Here is an 18,542-nt window from a genome sequence, read left to right on the forward strand (position 1 = left end):
GGCAGAGGAATGAGAAATGTTTGGAAAGGTGAGAGGTTTTGCAACCTACCCGTGGGGAGGAGATGAGGGCCTGAGGTGGGCGGTAACTGTGTCGACGGAAGATTGGACACTAGCCAGAGAGAAACTCGGTGATGGAACTACCAGGGCTGAGTGACGGATGAGACGTTGGCGGTGACAGGTAGCGAGGGCTGGCGACATATAGCTTGGGTGGTTAGCCAACGGAGCTGTGATTGAGACCTGAGCACAAAGGACAAACAGGCTTGGGGAGGAGGCTTGGAGGAGGGGTTTGGTGAGGATACACTCTCCTCACATATGCTAATGTTTTCTTCTTTGGAGTAGCATTGCGGTTCCTTAGATTCCAAACTGACATCACCAGGGGCTGAGGTCTTCCAGACATAGCTCTGTAAGTTGGTAAAGCCCACGTATTCTGGAGCTAGGCTACCTGGGAGCAGAATGTCTCAATGTCCTTATTTGTAAAATAATACAGCACCACATCATCCGAGATGACGCAAGGATTAAAAGAGGCGATTTGGGTCAAGTGCTTAGGACGGTGCCTGGCACATTCTGAGTACTATATACTTAGTGGATGAGGCCACAGGTAGACCGTGGGCAAAAGTTATGTCCATTTCCTTCCCCCTTCTGTCTTAAAAGTACTTCAGTTTGATTCCAAACCAACATTTGGAAGGCAGACAACTACGTTCATTCATTAAGTAGTGATCATTGCACTGTGGTAACTGATAAGAAAGTAGGAAGCTTTTTGTAATTTTCCTTTTTTTATCATCATTACTTTCATCAAAGGCATTTATTAAACAAATACTGGATGTAGGGCTCTATATGGAGCCATGAGAAATGGCCCCCAGTCTCCAACTTCCTGCCTAGTTAGGACAACAGGACACACGCTGAATCAGACTATACTAAATGCCAAAAACAGGAGGCGCTGTGGGTGCAGAGGAACTGAAAGAACGGAGCTCCCTTTGATGCCTTTTCAGACAGAGAGGGGACTGAAGTAGGCTGGGGTCGGGGAGGTGGAGGCAGGTGGTGGGGGGTAGTCCCTATCCTCTGCACCTGGGGATGGGCGGTGCGGTGCCAGGGGATGAAATGCAGACTCTGAGGCCGATCCACCCACTCTGATCCTCAGGCAGTGGTGAGAAGGGGGCAGGCAGGGGAGCCCCGTCTGATCAAGACGCAGATCCCTGGGCTGCACTTTGAGAAAGACATTGTGGCTAGATGGGCGTGGCGAGGGGCTGGCCCCTGCCTGACGGCCCCAGCAGGCTGACTGCTTAGGGTGCCAGGGACCCCAAGCAGAGACCTTCCCAGGGAGACTTTTATTTCTGGTGTGAATTTCTAAGAAGAGAAAGGCGAAAGTCAGTAAACATGTTTTATAACATTTTCTTATCCTCTAACATGGTAAAGAACACATTTTTGCTACTTTAACTTTGGGAGTTTTAAAATTCAGAGACCATTTTTTTCATTTTAGGTAATGTTTAACTTAATCACTTAATCTGAATTAACGTGGACAACAGTGGTGACAAAAGCTAATTACATTTTAGTGGTATTCTAACTTAAAAATTCCTTTGGGAATATCTGTGTGAGTCACCCTGTTCAACTCAGATATCCATAAAGCATGTACCTTACGTGTTTTATGGATATTTGATATTTGATAATTTTCCAGAAGGAACTCATTGTTGCAGAGGGCAAAAGGCCAAGTCAGCTGAAATGGCAGGTTCTTAATTTATAGTCAATAAAGGACTCTTTTGTAAGTGCTTCTCAAGTCATAGTGTATTATCAGGTAAGTCCGGCACTACAATCACTTTATGCTTAAATACTTCACAAGGGAACATACACTAAGGGCTTCTTGAAAACATTTTGTGAGACAATACTGTGTGAATTTACTCGGCTTTCAAGAATGCAAAGGCATTTTAAATTTTAAAAAGTCACCGGCTAAATACTCAGGGTAAAAATACACACTTTTAAACACTTCTAGCTATCTGCAATATTTAATAACTCAACAGAATTTTATAGCCACCATACTTTGGAAATTCTATTCAAGGTTTTCCTTGAGACTCGGAAGTAATGCTTCTTCTTTCCTTCTAAGCAGTATAGCTTTCTGTGTCAACATACGGTGGAATTAGTACTTCTTTTTTTTCCCCCCAGGTGGCTTTGTGCCAATGGAGGGAGGAAAAATCCCAAAGAGATAACAAAGGACTATAGACACTCTGCAGGTCAGTGTTCGGCCTCCTTCCTTTGGGCTATAGAAGTACCACTTCTGAGTGGCAGTGACAGGTCTGCTGCTTCCCGGCCAGAGGGAAATGCTACCCTTCAGGTGAGATAAGGCTCCTCGCCCTGTGAACAATCATTATGTTCCCATAACAATGTTGATTGATCCCATGCAAGAGAAGCCAAACCTGGCAGGTAGGAGACACTCCCATTCCTTTTAAGTCTAACACAGAATCTCACGCTGCCTAAAGAAACCTGCATTTTTTTAAGGATTAAAACACAAAAAACCCCAAACCAACAGAACTACGTGCAACATGTATGAGCTATTCCTGTAGACTAATGAACTGTTTGGGACAATGTTCTGTATTCTCGTGGGAAAAGACGCTCATTGTATTTTCACCGGATTTAAATTTTTAAAGAAAAATTTTAACACATTTAAAGTTTTTGCTTTAATCTACTGTGATGAGACCTTTAATTGCTGTAGCTGTAGATGGATAGATTTATCTAAATACATCAAGTGAGAAAACGTGTAAAATGTTCAATAAGTAGATAGGTGCTTAATGAGTGCGTTTCACAGCTGTGCTTTCCGAGATGTTTTGATGATCTAAGACAACTAAAAATACGAAATTTAACTCAATTTCAGCACATGCATGCTATCTTTGCATGGCCATGAGCTTAGACTGATCACTGAGAGACATAAAACAATTTGAAGACTTTTTTCCCAGAAGTATCTGCTGTATTCTATTTTCACCCCCTAGAAGTATCTGATTTCACACTTTTACAATGGTTACTGGATCTGAGACCATGTGAAATCCTACTTGGTTCTACTTCCCTTTAGGGTGGTCCCCTAAATTGTAAAATTATGTTTCACTGCAGTGGTAAGCAATTTAACTAAAAAAAAACAAAACTAAATGAGATTTATTCATAAAAGAGATTCCATCCAAAGGAACAAGTATCACAAGTCCCTCTAATGGCAAGATAATTTATTAGTTCCCCTGAAAGGGGAATCAATTTGAAAAGATTTGATTCCCGCTTCTGGCAGGGGCAGCCTGCCCAGGAATCCAGTTCCTCCACGCCCACGCCTTCCAGGGGTGTAGGTCTCTTCCCCGTCAATGCTCCTTGTGGGCTCTGTTTGCACATCCATTATGGCACTTTGCCTGCTTCTGCCTTATTTCATAACCATGTTCTTTTGCAGTTTAGAAATAGCTGAGGCAAGTATTTAGGCAGAGAAGGCTTGAGGAGACCACCTACAGGGTGCCCTGTGCCAACACGGGTGGGGTGATGGCAGCACAGAAGGAATGGCTGCCCAGCCTATTAAGGTGCCCTGAGGGTGGAAAGGACCCAGAAGTAGCTCCCAGCGAGGATATGGAAGGCGGCTGTTGGAGCTGAGTGGAGCTGAGTGCCCCTGCCTGTGGACAGCCCTGAGGCCAGTGGTTCTCACACTCTAATACGAAATTTAACTCAATTTCAGCACATGCATGCTATCTTTGCATGGCCATGAGCTTAGCCCTCCCGGTGTATGAGAATCACCTGGAGGGCTTGTTAGCAAATTCAACTCTTTACTCAGCTGAAGTACCACAGCACTTCAAATCATGGTGCTGATTCCATAAAATTCATATTCAAATAATTTTCCAGTTCAGATCTTTGGAAAGCAATGTTTTAAGTTATAGAAAGACATGCTTCTCATATACTGCCCCCAGTCCCACCCCTGAGCAGAGTGTTGTCGCTTGTTTCAACAGTTCGTCTCTTTTTATAGCTAAGCATTCCCTTGTATGGATGTACACCGCATCCATTCGCCTGTCGATGGCCATTTGGATTGTTTACCTTTTTTTGTGATCTCAGATAAAGTTGCTAAGAATATCTGTGTACAAGTCTTTGTGTGGAAAATGCTTTTATTTTTCCTGGGTAGACACCTAGTAGTGGAATGGCTGGATCATATAGTAGATATATTTTTCACTTTTCAGAAACTACCAACCTGTTTTCTAAAATGGTTGTACCATTTTACATTCCCGTCAGCAGATGGGAGCACCAGTTGCTCCCAATCCTTGTCAACACTTACTATGGGCAGTCTTCTAAAATTTAAGCCATTCCACTGGGTGTGTAGTGGTATCTCCTTCTGGTTTTAACTTACTTTTTCCTAATAACTAATGATGTTGAGCACCTTTCAAGGGCTTATTCATTGTCTGTGTATTTTCTTTGCTGAAGTGTCGGCTCAAATCTTCTGCCCATTTTTAATTGGGTTGTTTGCTTTCTTATTATTGAATTGTAAGAATTATCTATACAGATACGAGCCCTTTGTCAGGGCTTGTTTTTGCAAACTTTTTTTGCAAATATTTTCCCCCAGCCAGTGGTTTAAATTTTCATTTTCATAAGTGTCCTTTGAAGAGCAAAGCTTTCTCAAAAAGAGACAGATAACCTGAATAACCCTACAGATATTAAACAAACTGAATTTATAGTTGAAAACCTTCCCACAAAGAAAACTTTCCCAATCCAGACCCAGATGGGCTTCACTTCACTATCTGCTAACAAGTTCCATACACTTAAAAATATTGAGACAGATTGCTCAAAGGTATAAAAAGTTTTCAGCACCCACAAACTGAAAAAAAATAAGGTTTTGCATGCATTTCAACCTTATGAGTTACATTCAAGCCTAATAAAGAAGTGTTACTTCTCTGAGTGAGTGTGCTCACATCTAAAAACTATTCAACCACAGGAAAAGCTTATCCACCTACTGCCTGAAAGGGAAGAGGGGGATTACTGCAACAGTAATAGCATGCATTGAGCACCTCCTATATAAGAGGAAGAACCCAACACAAATGCTTCTGGAAAACAAACAAGAAGAGAAGGGGATGCTTCATAACTCATAACTCAACTCTGTGATTATAGCATTACTCTGATACCAAAACTGGATAAAGAAATCACAAGAAAAGAAAGCTACAGAACAACATTCCTTATGAACATGGATGCAAAATTTCTTAACAAAATTTCAGCAAATTAAATTCAACAGTACTTTAAAAGGATAATAGATCATGACTAAGTGGGGTTTATCCTAGGAATCTAAGGTTGGTTTAACATTTGTAACTCAGTGTAAACTACCATATTAACTGGCTAAAAAAGAAAAACCTGCATCTCATAGATGCAGGAAAAGCATTTGAAAAAAAAAATCAACATCAATTCCTGACCAAAACCTCTCAGCAAACTAAGGTAGATGGGAACTTGCTCAACTTCATAAAGAGCATCTATGAAAACCTTTTCTCTCTATACTAACTCCCTAGGAGATCCCATCTAGTCTCACCGTTTTAAAATATTACTTATATGCTGATGATTCCTACATTTAAGAACTGCAGCTGATCCTTTTGACATAGGTTGGATCACATCTTTCTTTTGCTCAAAAATGTCCAATGGCTTCCTGTGACACACTTGGGACAAAAGCCAAAGCCCTTATCATGGCCTTGAAGGCAACCTCTTCCAAGCCATCTGTTATCTCCCTCCCCTTCAACCCCCAAACTCCAGCTGACCCAAACGATTTGCTATTCCCTGAATCCATCAAGCGTACTCCTGCCTCAGAGCCTTTGCGTGTTTCCTCTGCCTGGAATGATCTTCCTCTGGATGGCTACAGGGCTTGCTCCCTTGATTGTACCTCATACAGGTTGGTCTCGGCTCAAATGTCACCTCCCCAGAGGGTCCTCCTTCAATTACTTTTTACAAAATGGCCTACCTGACCACTTACCCTTTACTTTTTCTTCATTGCACTTCATTACCCCAAATATTATTTATTTGTAGACTATTTGTCCCTGCCCAATTAGAATAAATGATCTTTAAAGGCCCTGTTCAGTCCTGTACCTCCAGGGTCTGGCATGTGCCTGGAACATAGAGAAGTTGCTCAGTGTTTATTGCATCAATCAATGAACTATGAATCAGAATGCCTCATTTTCCAATATCCTCACCAGGTATTATAAACCTTTATAATCTTTGCCAATCTAATATGTGGGAAATAATATCTCCATAATTTGTATTTAATATGAGTGAGGTTGAGTATCCTATCATGTTTTTTAGCTTGGCCTTTGTTGTTGTTGTTGGGTTTTTTTTGGCGGTACACGGGCCTCTCACTGCTGTGGCCTCTCCCGTTGCGGAGCACAGGCTCCGGACGCACAGGTTCAGCGGCCATGGCTCACGGGCCCAGCTGCTCTGCGGCACGCGGGATCCTCCCAGACCCGGGCACGAACCTGTATACCCTGCATCGGCAGGCGGACTCTCAACCACTGCGCCACCAGGGAAGCCTTGTTGTTGTTGTTGTTGTTGTTTTCAGAAAGCTATCTTTTCGTATCCCTTGTTCGGCTTATCTTTTTCCTATTGCTTTGCAAGTGGCATTGATACATTGAAGGAGTTATTCCTTTGTCCATCATATACTACAAATATATTTTCCCAGTTTGTCATTTGCCTTTGCCTTTGTAGTCACAGTATCAATCTTTTCCTTTTGGTTTCTGGTTTTGAGACATCTTAGAAAGTCCTTCCCCAATCCAAGATCATCATAGCATTCACACTTGTTTTCTTCTAATACTTTATATATGTATATATAAAGGATTATAATGTTTAGATCTTTGATCCATCTGAGATTTATTCTGGGATATAAAGAGTTAAGGAAGTGATCTAGTTTAAAAAGAAAATTTAGCTTTAAAATACAATGAATACAAACTCCTGGATACCATTTATACAACATTATTATTTTAACAATGAGAACATTCATAATTTAAAAAATAAATCCAAACAAATTTCACCTGTTCTCTTTTTTTTTTTTTCCAGTATGTGGGCCTCTCACTGTTGTGGCCTCCCCCGTTGCGGAGCACAGGCTCCGGATGCATAGGCTCAGCGGCCATGGCTCACGGGCCCAGCCGCTCCGCGGCATGTGGGATCTTCCTGGACCGGGACATGAACCCGTGTCCCCTGCATCGGCAGGCGGACTCTCAACCACTGTGCCACCAGGGAAGCCCACCTGTTTTCTAATATACATTTTAATAAGTGGTTTGATACATATATTTGTATGTATGCTTGCAACAAAATTCTATTTTTCACCATTCTCTGTAATATCATATTACAATTTGACATTACTGTCACTATTAAAATATTTTCCCCAGAAAGTTTCCATTTCATTTTTCTCAACATTTTCTTGCTTTCCTGGATCTTGAAGATTTCTTGTTTGTTGTACTGTATTTTGCTTTAAAAAGTCTCTTTTCTATTAAGCTCACTTCTTCATGGAGAAGGGAGGTCTTTATTCTTAGCAAGAAGGAGAAGAGATTTAGTATAAACTGATAACTCAGAGAGAAATTTGATTCTTCGTAGGTTGTCACATGCTTACAATAGCTAGAAGGGGAAGAAAAAAGAAGACACTACATTTAAAGGTCTTTTAGAAACGTATGCATCCATCCCTTGAACATCCCCCAAATAACTTAAAAAATATATATGGTTAGGCTTAAAATAGTACTCTGAGCTGGAAGAAAAGAGAACAATCTGGAAGGAATCCTAAATTTTATAAAGGAAAAAGATTTCAGCACTGTCCCTGGCCACCATGCCATGGGACACAGGTGGTACAGAGCCAGGTCTCATGACTTCTTCCACTCCAGGTGGGCCCCCCTCTTCTTACCATGGTCAAGACAAACAAAAGCAGACAGAGAGAGATTCTGGACATATTTTAAAACAAACGAAAGAAAAAAAAATAATCCCAACTCCCATCCAAAACAAGACGCCAGACTTAATAATGTATGTTGCAATTCTGTATGCATTATAGAAAGAAGAGTTTACAAAGCAATTTTGCTTATTTTAAAGTAGTAGAACCTGAATCTGATCAAATCTCTCACTACCATAAAATCTCTAAAACACTAATTAAAACTGCTAACTCTATCAATCTCTAACTATATCAAGGTATAAGCAGGGCGACAGGAGAACACCTTAAGTGGTATCATGGGCTGTAATTAGTAAAATCTAGACTATGGGAAATTGTACAGGACACATGACCTGGATTACTCAATAAGTAAACTGCAAGGGGGAAAAAAAAGAGATAAAGGGGGAATTTATGAATTAAAGCACTTAAGGGATATCTCTACCACCTGCAATGTATGGACTTTACTTGGATTCTGCGTTATTTAAAAAATTACGTGGGCTTCCCTGGTGGCGCAGTGGTTGAGAGTCCGCCTGCCGATGCAGGGGACACGGGTTCGTGCCCCGGTCTGGGAAGATCCCACGTGCCGCGGAGCGGCTGGGCCCGTGAGCCATGGTCGCTGAGCCTGCGCGTCCGGAGCCTGTGTTCTGCAACGGGAGAGGCCACAACAGTGAGAGGCCCGCGTACCGCAAAAAAAAAATAAAAAAAATAAAAAATTACGTGACAATCAGGAAAATCTAGACATTGGCTGCTTGTTTGACAAGATTAAGGAATTACTATTAGTTTTTTTTTATGTCTGATTAATGGTACCATGGTTTTATTTAAGAAAATTACAATGTATGGGATTTTCTTCCACATAATCTAGGAGCAGAGGGGTGAGGGAGTTGGGGCATGGGGGAAGCAAGTCTAGCCATGTAGACAACTGCTGAAGTGGGGTGGCTACGGGTACAGGGGCGTTCATGATATCGTGCTGCTTTTGAGTGCAATTGAAATTTTCCATAATAAAAAGTTTTAAAAAACAAGTGAACAGTACACAGAGGATATAAATGTATAGATATTATGATTTATATAACATATATGGCCCTAAATTCCTGAAGGAATGTTTCTATTTGCACCACAAAGTTTGCCACCCATCAGTTGTGACTATGGGTAACTACTCTTGGTTCTTTCATCTGTAAAACAGGAAAAAATAACAGTACCACCTCATAGGATGGAAAAGAGGATTGCATGAGAATATATATGAAGCACTTAACCAATGGTTGGCACACAGTAAGGGCTCAAAATTGTTCACTTTCCCTACATTCCTTTAAAATTGATTTTTAAATTTTCACCTAAAATCTTAAGCCTATTTTAATAATACACAAACAAGCTAATACCCTACTATGTTCACTAGTAGGAAATTGAAAAGCCTCAGCTGTTTGTGCATTGACTGGTTTAATGGAAAAATCAAATGTAAGTCATTGATGGTGCCCTCTTGCTTTTCTTCTTTTCTAACTTTTAATTTTAGCTATATTAAGAGATTCTTTCAGACAAAATATTACCAACAAAAAGGGTAAAAATATTGTTCTCTTGCCTAGGGACCATAAGGAAAACTCTATTTTTACAACAGAAAGCTAAGAAAAGGTGTACGAAGTATCTGCTACAGTAAGACTTTTTATTTCTAAGTTGAATCAACAATATCTTTTAAGGATTACATTCCTTCTCATAAACTCAGAAAGTTTAAATTTTCCTAAAGTTTTAAGTGATAAAACCAAATATAATATATAATCATTTAAATTCATCAAGATTGTTGGCTCTGCCTCAGAGAAGAAGGATAAACACCTTCGAGTATCTGAAGTGCTCTTGCGGCCTCTCTCTGCTTAGTTCTCAAGGCCTGAGTGTTCTCAAAATTATTTTATAGTACAATGTTTGTCTCTTCTGAACCCGCAAAAATGAGTCCTTCTGTGTAACAAAATTCTCCATGTAGCTGAAGATCTGCTCTCTTAAGCATCAAAACATTTCATTGTGACCATTTTGGATGGAAATCTTTTAAAACTCAGTTATACATTACTTGGTTATTATTAAGCAAAGCATATTCAGCATATTTGTTAAAGCCTTTACAATTATATTGTGACAACCTGTCCACTTTTATTGTGGAAATATTAGAAAATACAGGTAGAGAGGATGCACACAATTTGGGGACACCTTCTGTGTTAAAGCTGAGACAATGGTCTGGTTTATTTAGTTCTGTGGAGCTATTGTGTGTCATGAATGAACTTCAGACCACTGTAATTTGAGTTCTTTTGTCTGCTTCTGCTTCTGATGCTGGTTCCTCTGTTGTTTGTCAAATGAATATCATTTATATTTGCTGTCAAGATGCTTATCAGCAGACACCTCTCAGTCTCCTGCCTACCCTGTTTCTTTTGATGATGAGGAATTTGGAAATCAGACAACTCAGCCTGACAGAAACACACCTCCAGGCAGAGTGAGCAGGCTCGAGTGAGCTTTCTGAGAAAAGTGTATAAGCTTTAGTCATGGACTCAGTGACCTTTTGATAGGTTAGCTGAACCCTTGTTTGCTTACTCTGTGGTTCTAGGCTATGGTCTAAATAGGCAAGTGACTCGATGGATGATTTTGGTGCATAAAATCATGGGATCATAAAATTGTTCGTCTACATGGTTTGGTGTTTAGCCTCGTAATTCCTGCAGAGAAAAATATCTTGGTTGTTTCATCTCCGATATACCAAGGTCTATTTATTTGTAACTAACTATCTTTTATTACAGTATTAAACCCATGAGGAACATCCAAAAGTCCACTGATCGTGCGACGTGAAAAGTGTAGGGTACAGGCTCCCCTCTAACTTCCCCAGGCTGACTCTGCAGACACAACAGCACCAGCACGCCACGTCCTAACAGGCCCGGTCCTCGCGGGACAGGGCTACAGCCTTTTCTCCTCTTCTCGAGGAAAACTTAAATCTTTTTTTTTACATCTTTATTGGAGTATAATTGCTTTACAATGGTGTGTTAGTTTCTGCTTTATAACAAAGTGAATCAGTTATAAAAAAGCCATTGCACTGACTGCTCAAAGGCCTGTATCACCCCAGATGCGGAGCTGACCGAAGGTTGGGATTCTGGCCTTCCGTGGTTGCTGTTAAGACAGTTATATTCCTTAACCATTCTAGACTCGGCTAAAGTTTTTTTGAGCAGTAAATTTTAATACAGATAACTTCCTTTTAGTATCTTCTACTGTATTTTCTACATTTTATTTATCTTGATTGATACTCAACTCAGGAAGTTAAACTCTTCAACAGAAAATTAGTTTTGTTTAAAAAAATGATCATAGTTATCATTTATCGAGTATTTACTATGTGACAGACACCATACATCTCATTTAATTCTCATGAAAACCCTATGAGGCAGCTTCTATTTTCCATTCATTCATTCAACAAATACTTGGTGAGCACCTACCATGTGCTACGCACTGTCCTAGTCTCTGAGATTTTTCATTAAATAAGACAGAGTCCCTGCACTCAAGGACCTGACATTCTAGTGTATGTATAATAATATAAATAAATATATAATAATATGTAATAAATATATAACAGTACGTTATATATATAATAATACATTCAATAGTGAGAAAAGCTATAAGCAAAAAAGATAGGCAGGGGGGTTAGAGAGTGATGAAGTGTGTGTGGGTGTGAGGGCAGAGCTCTGATATTTTAGACAGGATGGCTAAGAAAGGCCTCTCCGAGGAAGTGAAATTTGAATAAAAACCTGAAGGAAGTGAGCCTCTGTAGACACACGGCGGAAGAGCATTCCAGGCTGAAGGTACGACACGTGCCACGGCCTGCGCGGGGAGTGTGGCTGGCAAGCTCCAGGAGCGGCCAGGAGGCCGGTGTGAACCTGCGCGGTGAGTGTGGCACGCGGAGGAGCGGGAGGGCAGAGAGGAGCGGGGCTGGCGGCCCCACAGGCTCTCCTGACTTTACTCAGAAGGAGATGGGAGCTGCTAGAGGTTTTGAGAAGGGGAGGAAGGTCAGTACCATACCCTGAGTTTACAATCAGGGCAACAGAGCTGTAGAGATGGTAGATAACCTGCCTACACGAGCGAGTGGCAGGGCTGGGATATGAACAGCTGGATTCACGAGCACGTCCTCTTAACTATGGGAATGTGCCTTACAGACAATTCCTATGTCAATATGGGAATGAGATTAGTATAAAAATATAAGGTTACAATCAGAAAAGTCTTTATAATCTAAAACTTCTTCCAGCTTTATTGAGATATTACTGACATACAACATATGTGAGTTTAAGGAGTCCGACACGATGGTTTGACACATGTGTATATTGTGAAATGATTATCACCGTGAGGTTAGTCAACACGCCCATCCCTTAAACAGCACTCAGTGTGTAATTCTGAGTGTCTTGATTCTAAGTTCACCACCTTCTAATTCCAACAAATAACCTATCTGGCTCTTACTACAGCCAACTCCTTCAGGCCAAACTAGAAGTTTCATCATGTTTTTTATCCTGTCATTTCTAAGAGCATCACATACCTTTTACAGAATTTCTGAGTACTCAGCCAATAGAGGGAATTCTTGGTCATCAGTGACTGGCCTTTCTGCTTCAGGACTCCCTGGAGGCTATGCCCATGGAAACAAGTTCTATCACTGCCCTCTTCGGTCCAGCTGAACTGAAAACTTGAAGGGCTTTGTTTTTCAACAGTTGGTGTTGAACCAACCAGTGTGCTAAACTGTTTTTGTAGACTCACGACCATTTCTGGAAATGAAGGAAAAAAGAAAAGGAATAAAATAAAAACTAATGTTAAGTCACGAATAAAGTCTATAGTTTACTTGATAGTAATGTACCAATGTTAGTTTCTTAGTTTTGACAAATGCACCATGGCGATATAAGAGCATAACACTAGGGGAAACTGACAGTGGATGAGGATGTCAAGGAACTACTTAAAAAGGCTTTAAAAAGGTGAATTTTATGTTACGTACATTTTATCACAATTAAAAAAAAAAAGAATGAACAAAACAACCTAAAGGCAGTTCTCCAGATAAAGAGTTCTGAAAGTCATAGATATATGGCATTTTAGATTTTGGTGGAAACTTAAGTTCTGTTTTGAATAATGCAATGTTCCTGAAATAAATAGATAAGATTCCTATGGACATTTCTTGCAGAGGATGATGTCTCTTTGGATGTACATCGGAACACTTCCTAAAGAAGTGAAGAAAGTACATAAGCGTTTACTTTTCAAGTTAAGATACTTAGCTTTTCTACAACTGTATTGTTACTTGGCATTAACAAGAGGAAATGCAGCTCACCCCTTCTTTTATACACCACTGATCTGTCAATCGCTGAGTGGTAGAGTGGCTTTTCACTTTTCCATAGATACCTGTACAAGGTAGAAAAACATTTGGAGCAGGATGGAGAATAAATGGACCTCAACACATTTCAGAGAAGTTTCTCTAAAGCAGTGTCTGAAATTCGTGATACCCCGTGTAATAGCTCTGACTTAGAATGACCTACTGACACATGTCTGTATAGAGCTTATGACCTAGGAGCAGGCAAGTAGCACTGAAGGAGGCAGCAAGGCCACAGAAAGATATGCTCCTCCCCAAAGGCTCCCAGATGCCATAAGATCCCAAAGAAATGATTAATTACATCAAAATGCAGAAACAGGGGCTTCCCTGGTGGCGCAGTGGTTGAGAGTCCGCCTGCCGATGCAGGGGACGCGGGTTCGTGTCCCAGTCCAGAAAGATCCCACATGCCGCGGAGCGGCTGGGCCCGTGAGCCATGGCCGCTGAGCCTGCGCATCCGGAGCCTGTGCTCCGCAACGGGAGAGGCCACAACAGTGAGAGGCCCGTGTACCGCAAAAAATAAATAAATAAATAAATAAAATGCAGAAACAGCTTCCCTTACCATAAGATTCCCTTGCTGTCTGCTCTCATAAAGTGGAGCCACCTAAGAAATAACTGTTCCTCCCTGTCTTTGGCCAAATGCCCTTCTGCTGAGGATGAAGTACTGGTACTTCTGATTCTGATAACCTGTACAAAGTGAACTGTAAGTGCCCATCTTCTGATGTAGAGGTGTAATCATGGTTAATAGGTGATGGTCTTCCTGAAAATTATGGGTGAACTAAATTTTAATGAACCATACCACATTTAAAATATTCAGAGAGCTTCTCATTTGTGATTCTTTCAAATATCTTTTTGTTATTTATATTATCAAATAATAAGTGACAACATACTCAAGGTAAAAAATCTCTTAATAATAAAGAAGTTCCCTAAACAGTCTAATCCCACTCCCTAGATAAACCCACTGTTAAAAATTCCTTGTGAATACCTAATCTAGATAGATTTTCTTATGTATTTATAATAAACGCCCATACAGGTGGCAATTATGCTATAGTCAAGGAGGCACTCTTACTTCCTTGGGGTCATATGCCCAGGAGATGGGATAAGTGGGCGATCTAAAATGATAATGCTGTTTAGATAGTCCTTCTTTAAAAATTTACTTTACTTTGTTTACCTCTTCCCAAAACTACAAAAGCTACAAAAAAACAGAGGTCCACTACAAAGTCCTAACATTTTCTCCAGGATGCCACAAAGCCCTGTATGCTTTGTTTGTCCAGTCTCCCCACGTGACTTGTTTCCCCACTGTTAGAAATTAAGGTTGAATTTACATGTAGTAAAACTGACCCTGTTCAGTGCACAGTTCCACTAGTTTGGATAAACACATACAGTTGTGTAACCACCACGATTAATCTACAGAACAGTTCCACACTCCAAAAATCTCTCATGCCTCTTGACAGTCAGTCAACCCCTCTCCATACCCACAGCTGAACTTATCTCAGACAACCACGGATTTGTTTTTCTATCCCTATAGTTTAGCCTTTTCCAGAATGTCAAAAAATGAAATTAGACCATATGTAACCTTTTGAGTCTTTCATTAGCATACTGTATTTATGATTCACTCATATTTCTGGATGTATCAGAAGTTTGTTCCTTTTTACTGCTGAATAGTATTTCATTTTACAGATATGCTACTGTTTATCTGTTTACCAGCTAAAGGGCATCTGGGTTGTTGCCAGTTTTTGGCCACTGTGAATGAAGTATATATATCTACATATATTCATATATAGATTTTTGTGTGAAGTTAATCTTTTGCCCATTTAAAAACCTGAATTGTTTGTTTTCTTACTGTATGAGAATTCTTCATATATTCTAGATGCAAATCTTTTATCAGATATGTGATTCACACATATTTTCTCCCAACCTGTAGCTTCTCTTAACGGCATCTTTTGAAGAACAGAAATTCTTTCTTCTGATGAAGTCTAATTTATCTTTTTTTTCTTTTATGAATCATGCTTTTGGTATCACATCTAATAAAATTTTTGCCTAACCTAAAAGGCTGCAAAGATTTTTGGCAAGTGCTTTGAAATTTTCCTCCATGTTCTTCTCAACATCTCCATGGAAACTAGAAGTCATCAAAGCAGTCTCTAAAGGGGTTTTTAGGCTTTCAACTACTGTTTGTTAGTGTTTTTCATAGTCCCATGCATAGGGACCCATGCTTAGTAACTTCTACCTGACAATATGGAAGATGATGTCCAGAAGAACAGAGAGGAAAATTAGAAATTTACGTCAACAATGGAGGTGGGGTAGGGTAAAACAGGTAATCAGCATGCAGTGGGGCTCTGTGCCCACACATCAGTCAGTAGTGACTTACATAAGTTACCTCACTCAGCCCAAAGCACATACTCTATGAAGGATCTTGGTAATGGATCCCCTGGACAAGCTCCTCCCTGGGGCCTGGTGTCTGTCTGGAAAATGCCATTTTGATACTAGACGTACTTTTTTTGGTCACTAAATTCTCCCATAAAGTAGCTAAAAGTCAGGAAGTCTTAGATGTGCAACTGATTGTAGCACTGCAACATGAGTTTGGGCTCTAATAGCTATGTCTGAAGTGTAAGCTGTTGCCCAGTTTGAGTTCATGAATGCCTATTCACTACTGAGACGCCCAAGTGGCATGGCCCCTGAATACCTAGCCTCGCAGTATCGGTCAAGACAACCCAGCTGGCCCCCAAAATGAAGGTCCAATGGCTGATTCTCCAGGACAACCTAAAAACACAGGATAACCTTCCGTTCTTGCTGCTACTCTTATACCTGCTGAGATCCAATGACTTCTCCAACAAGGAAGAGGAAGGGCCCACCCAGTTCCCCGGGGGCCCGCGGCTTTCAGAAGTTCACCTCCCACCTCTTCTCCCTCATCATTATCCAACCTGAACAGGAAGAAACTGCTCATCTTCTCCCCTTTTTGGCAAGGATCCTCTCTCCCACAGCACTTTATTCATCCCTATAAGTCTGTTTCTCTGTTTAAATGCTCTCTTAAATTTAGAGGAAAAATAATCTAATTCTACCTGCAAAAACTGAAATTTAGTTGTTAGAGTATAAAGCGGGCATTACTAGCCCTATTTTATTGATGAGGAAACTGGAGCTGAATGAATTATCATTTTAACTAATTTGAGGAACATTGACTTTTCTCAAGGGATATAAAATTACTTGATCAAATGAGTACTACTGTAAATTTACATAAACTAGAGAGATGTTAACTTTTTCTTCAAAGTCTCACAGAGACTCCAAGTTCTAAGAATAGATATAAAACCGTTCAAATCAGAGATCTATAGCAATGTACCCTATATTACGTAAGATAGTGTCTCTGAAAATTTATGAGCTAACTATGTTTTAGTGCACTGAGGCTAAGAACTTAAGTCCTTTGCCCACAGTCAAACAGCTGGCTGTCATACAATCAGGATTCAAGCCCTGCACTATCTCTAACGCTATGCTCTTTCCACTTTACCACAGTGGACCTACGTCAGAATGAGAGCTCAAAGTCAAACAGTGAGACGGACTGAATTAACTATACTACTTTCTTTCTGCTTTCCTTTGTTTTGATTTTTATAGAGAAATTTATTTGGGGGGAACATTCCAATTACATATGTCACAGGCTGACATTTGTAATCTTTGTAATATTGGGAAGCATAGATGGGAGATGATCCACTTTGAGAAAGGAAAGAGGGAGGAATATCAGAAATGCAGAAGAGAGTCATGCGAATTATAAACAGTTGATGACTAAGTACAATATGGTACCCTGGATTGGATCCCGGATCAGAAGAAGGACATTAATAAAAAAGGACATTATTAGTTTAGTTAATAGTAATAGAAAGAAGAAAAAAGTTAATTTGGATAGATGGGTCAATAGTTCTAGAAAAAATGTCACAATGCTGGTGAGTCTAAACTGATGAAACTTCAGCTTTCAAATGTAAAGTAACAGACTTGAAAATAAAGTAGGTAAATCTAAAACTAGAAGAGATAACATACTTTGCCCTGGCTTCCTCCCATTTTTGTTTTTTTTCATCAACAGCTTTCTTCATAACTTGGTACCATTTTCTGAAATCAAACCATGGCTTATCTGAAAGAAATGAAATCCATGATTATTAACCAAATATGTCACATTATTATAACACACACTGTTCCTCTGAGTCTTCACTCACTGATGTGACTCAGCATTTATATACCAGCCCTTGGAGACTACGGAGGGAGGTGCTGCTGTATCCATGCTCTAACACCACTGCTGAGTAATCTGCCGTCACTCCCTTCTCTGAGTCCCTACCTGTACTGTGGCCCTAACTAAATTATACCAAAACCAAAAATGTCTGTTTCTCCTAGATTTGACTATCACCCCCCTGAGAACAGAAGACACATTTTGTTTATGTAGAAGACTACACAATCAGGCCTCTTCCTCCTGACCCAAATCCCAGCACAGTGCCTGGCACAGGATGGTGCTCCAATCCGTCTAGGAATACATGAATTAAGGGACAAACGATGGCTAGATGTGTGCAATGGCACCAGACTTCTAGTTTCATCAGATCCTATTTCTGTTCTTCCTAATCCTAATCCAAATCCAAAGACTCTAGAGATAAGTAAGAAAGTGGATTGCATTGGACAGGTGGAGTGAGTGTGTGTTCAAGACGTCAGGGTGAGATAGACAACAGAATTGAATATATAGTCAAGCATAAAACTACACTCCTCACTCTTTTCTTCAATCCATGTGGGGAGATGGGAAGAGTAGGGAGGAGAAAAATGAAATTCAAGGTAAAGCAGGAAAGAGGCTTAGAGAGCGAGGAAGTCTGAAGAAAGGAAGGCTGGCAGGAGGAGGATGGCTGAGTGACAGGCTGAATTTCTTATATATTCTCTAATGAAGACAGTCTACCTTCAATGTCTAGTTAAAAATCTTTCAACTGGCCAATATAATCATTACTTATGGCCTTGTAGACCACAGAGCAACAGAGCCACAGAGGACAGGCAACTACCAGAAGAGCTATAAGGAAGAAGGAAAACTATAACAATTAATAGAACACAAGGTTCTTTGACCTTAAGTGAGTCACAACTTCTTAAACTCCTCATCAGTAATGTGGGAAGGCAGGGGGACAGTGGACAGCTAGGGAGCAGAGAGAATGGGGACCACAATCCCTGCCCTGCTGACACTGTAGGTTTATTTTGAGGGTCACAGGAAGACAATATGTCAAAGCACCCTTTACTCTAAATGTCTGCACAGTCCATGAAGGCCCTTTAACGTCAGAAAACATCTTGTCCAACCTTTTACTCTATGTAGGAGCCAACATG

The 18,542-nt window shown here is 40.4% G+C and overlaps 1 protein-coding gene across 3 annotated transcripts in view; it reads right to left on the reverse strand.

Annotated features, from left to right (window-relative positions):
- Positions 1–18,542, reverse strand: part of TAF1B (TATA-box binding protein associated factor, RNA polymerase I subunit B) — a 72,513-nt gene that overhangs the window by 6,253 nt on the left and 47,718 nt on the right. Inside the window, exons 12-15 of one of the 3 annotated variants that reach the window (XM_027113838.1) lie at positions 17,238–17,328; positions 13,182–13,252; positions 12,408–12,630; positions 50–1,344 (exon numbers count right to left, since the gene is read on the reverse strand). In XM_027113838.1, coding sequence (XP_026969639.1) covers positions 1,326–1,344; positions 12,408–12,630; positions 13,182–13,252; positions 17,238–17,328 — 404 coding nt within the window. In that variant the 3' untranslated portion in view covers positions 50–1,325. Of the gene's footprint in view, positions 1–49; positions 1,345–7,219; positions 7,579–12,407; positions 12,631–13,181; positions 13,253–17,237; positions 17,329–18,542 lie in introns of those variants that run through there. The other 2 variants (XM_027113837.1, XM_027113839.1) reach the window with 2 other exon arrangements.

The sequence above is a fragment of the Aethalodelphis obliquidens genome, unplaced genomic scaffold (assembly GCF_003676395.1).
Source record: "Aethalodelphis obliquidens isolate GAN/ISIS:26980383/991018 unplaced genomic scaffold, ASM367639v1 scaffold12, whole genome shotgun sequence".
Taxonomy (NCBI): Eukaryota; Metazoa; Chordata; class Mammalia; order Artiodactyla; family Delphinidae; genus Aethalodelphis; species Aethalodelphis obliquidens.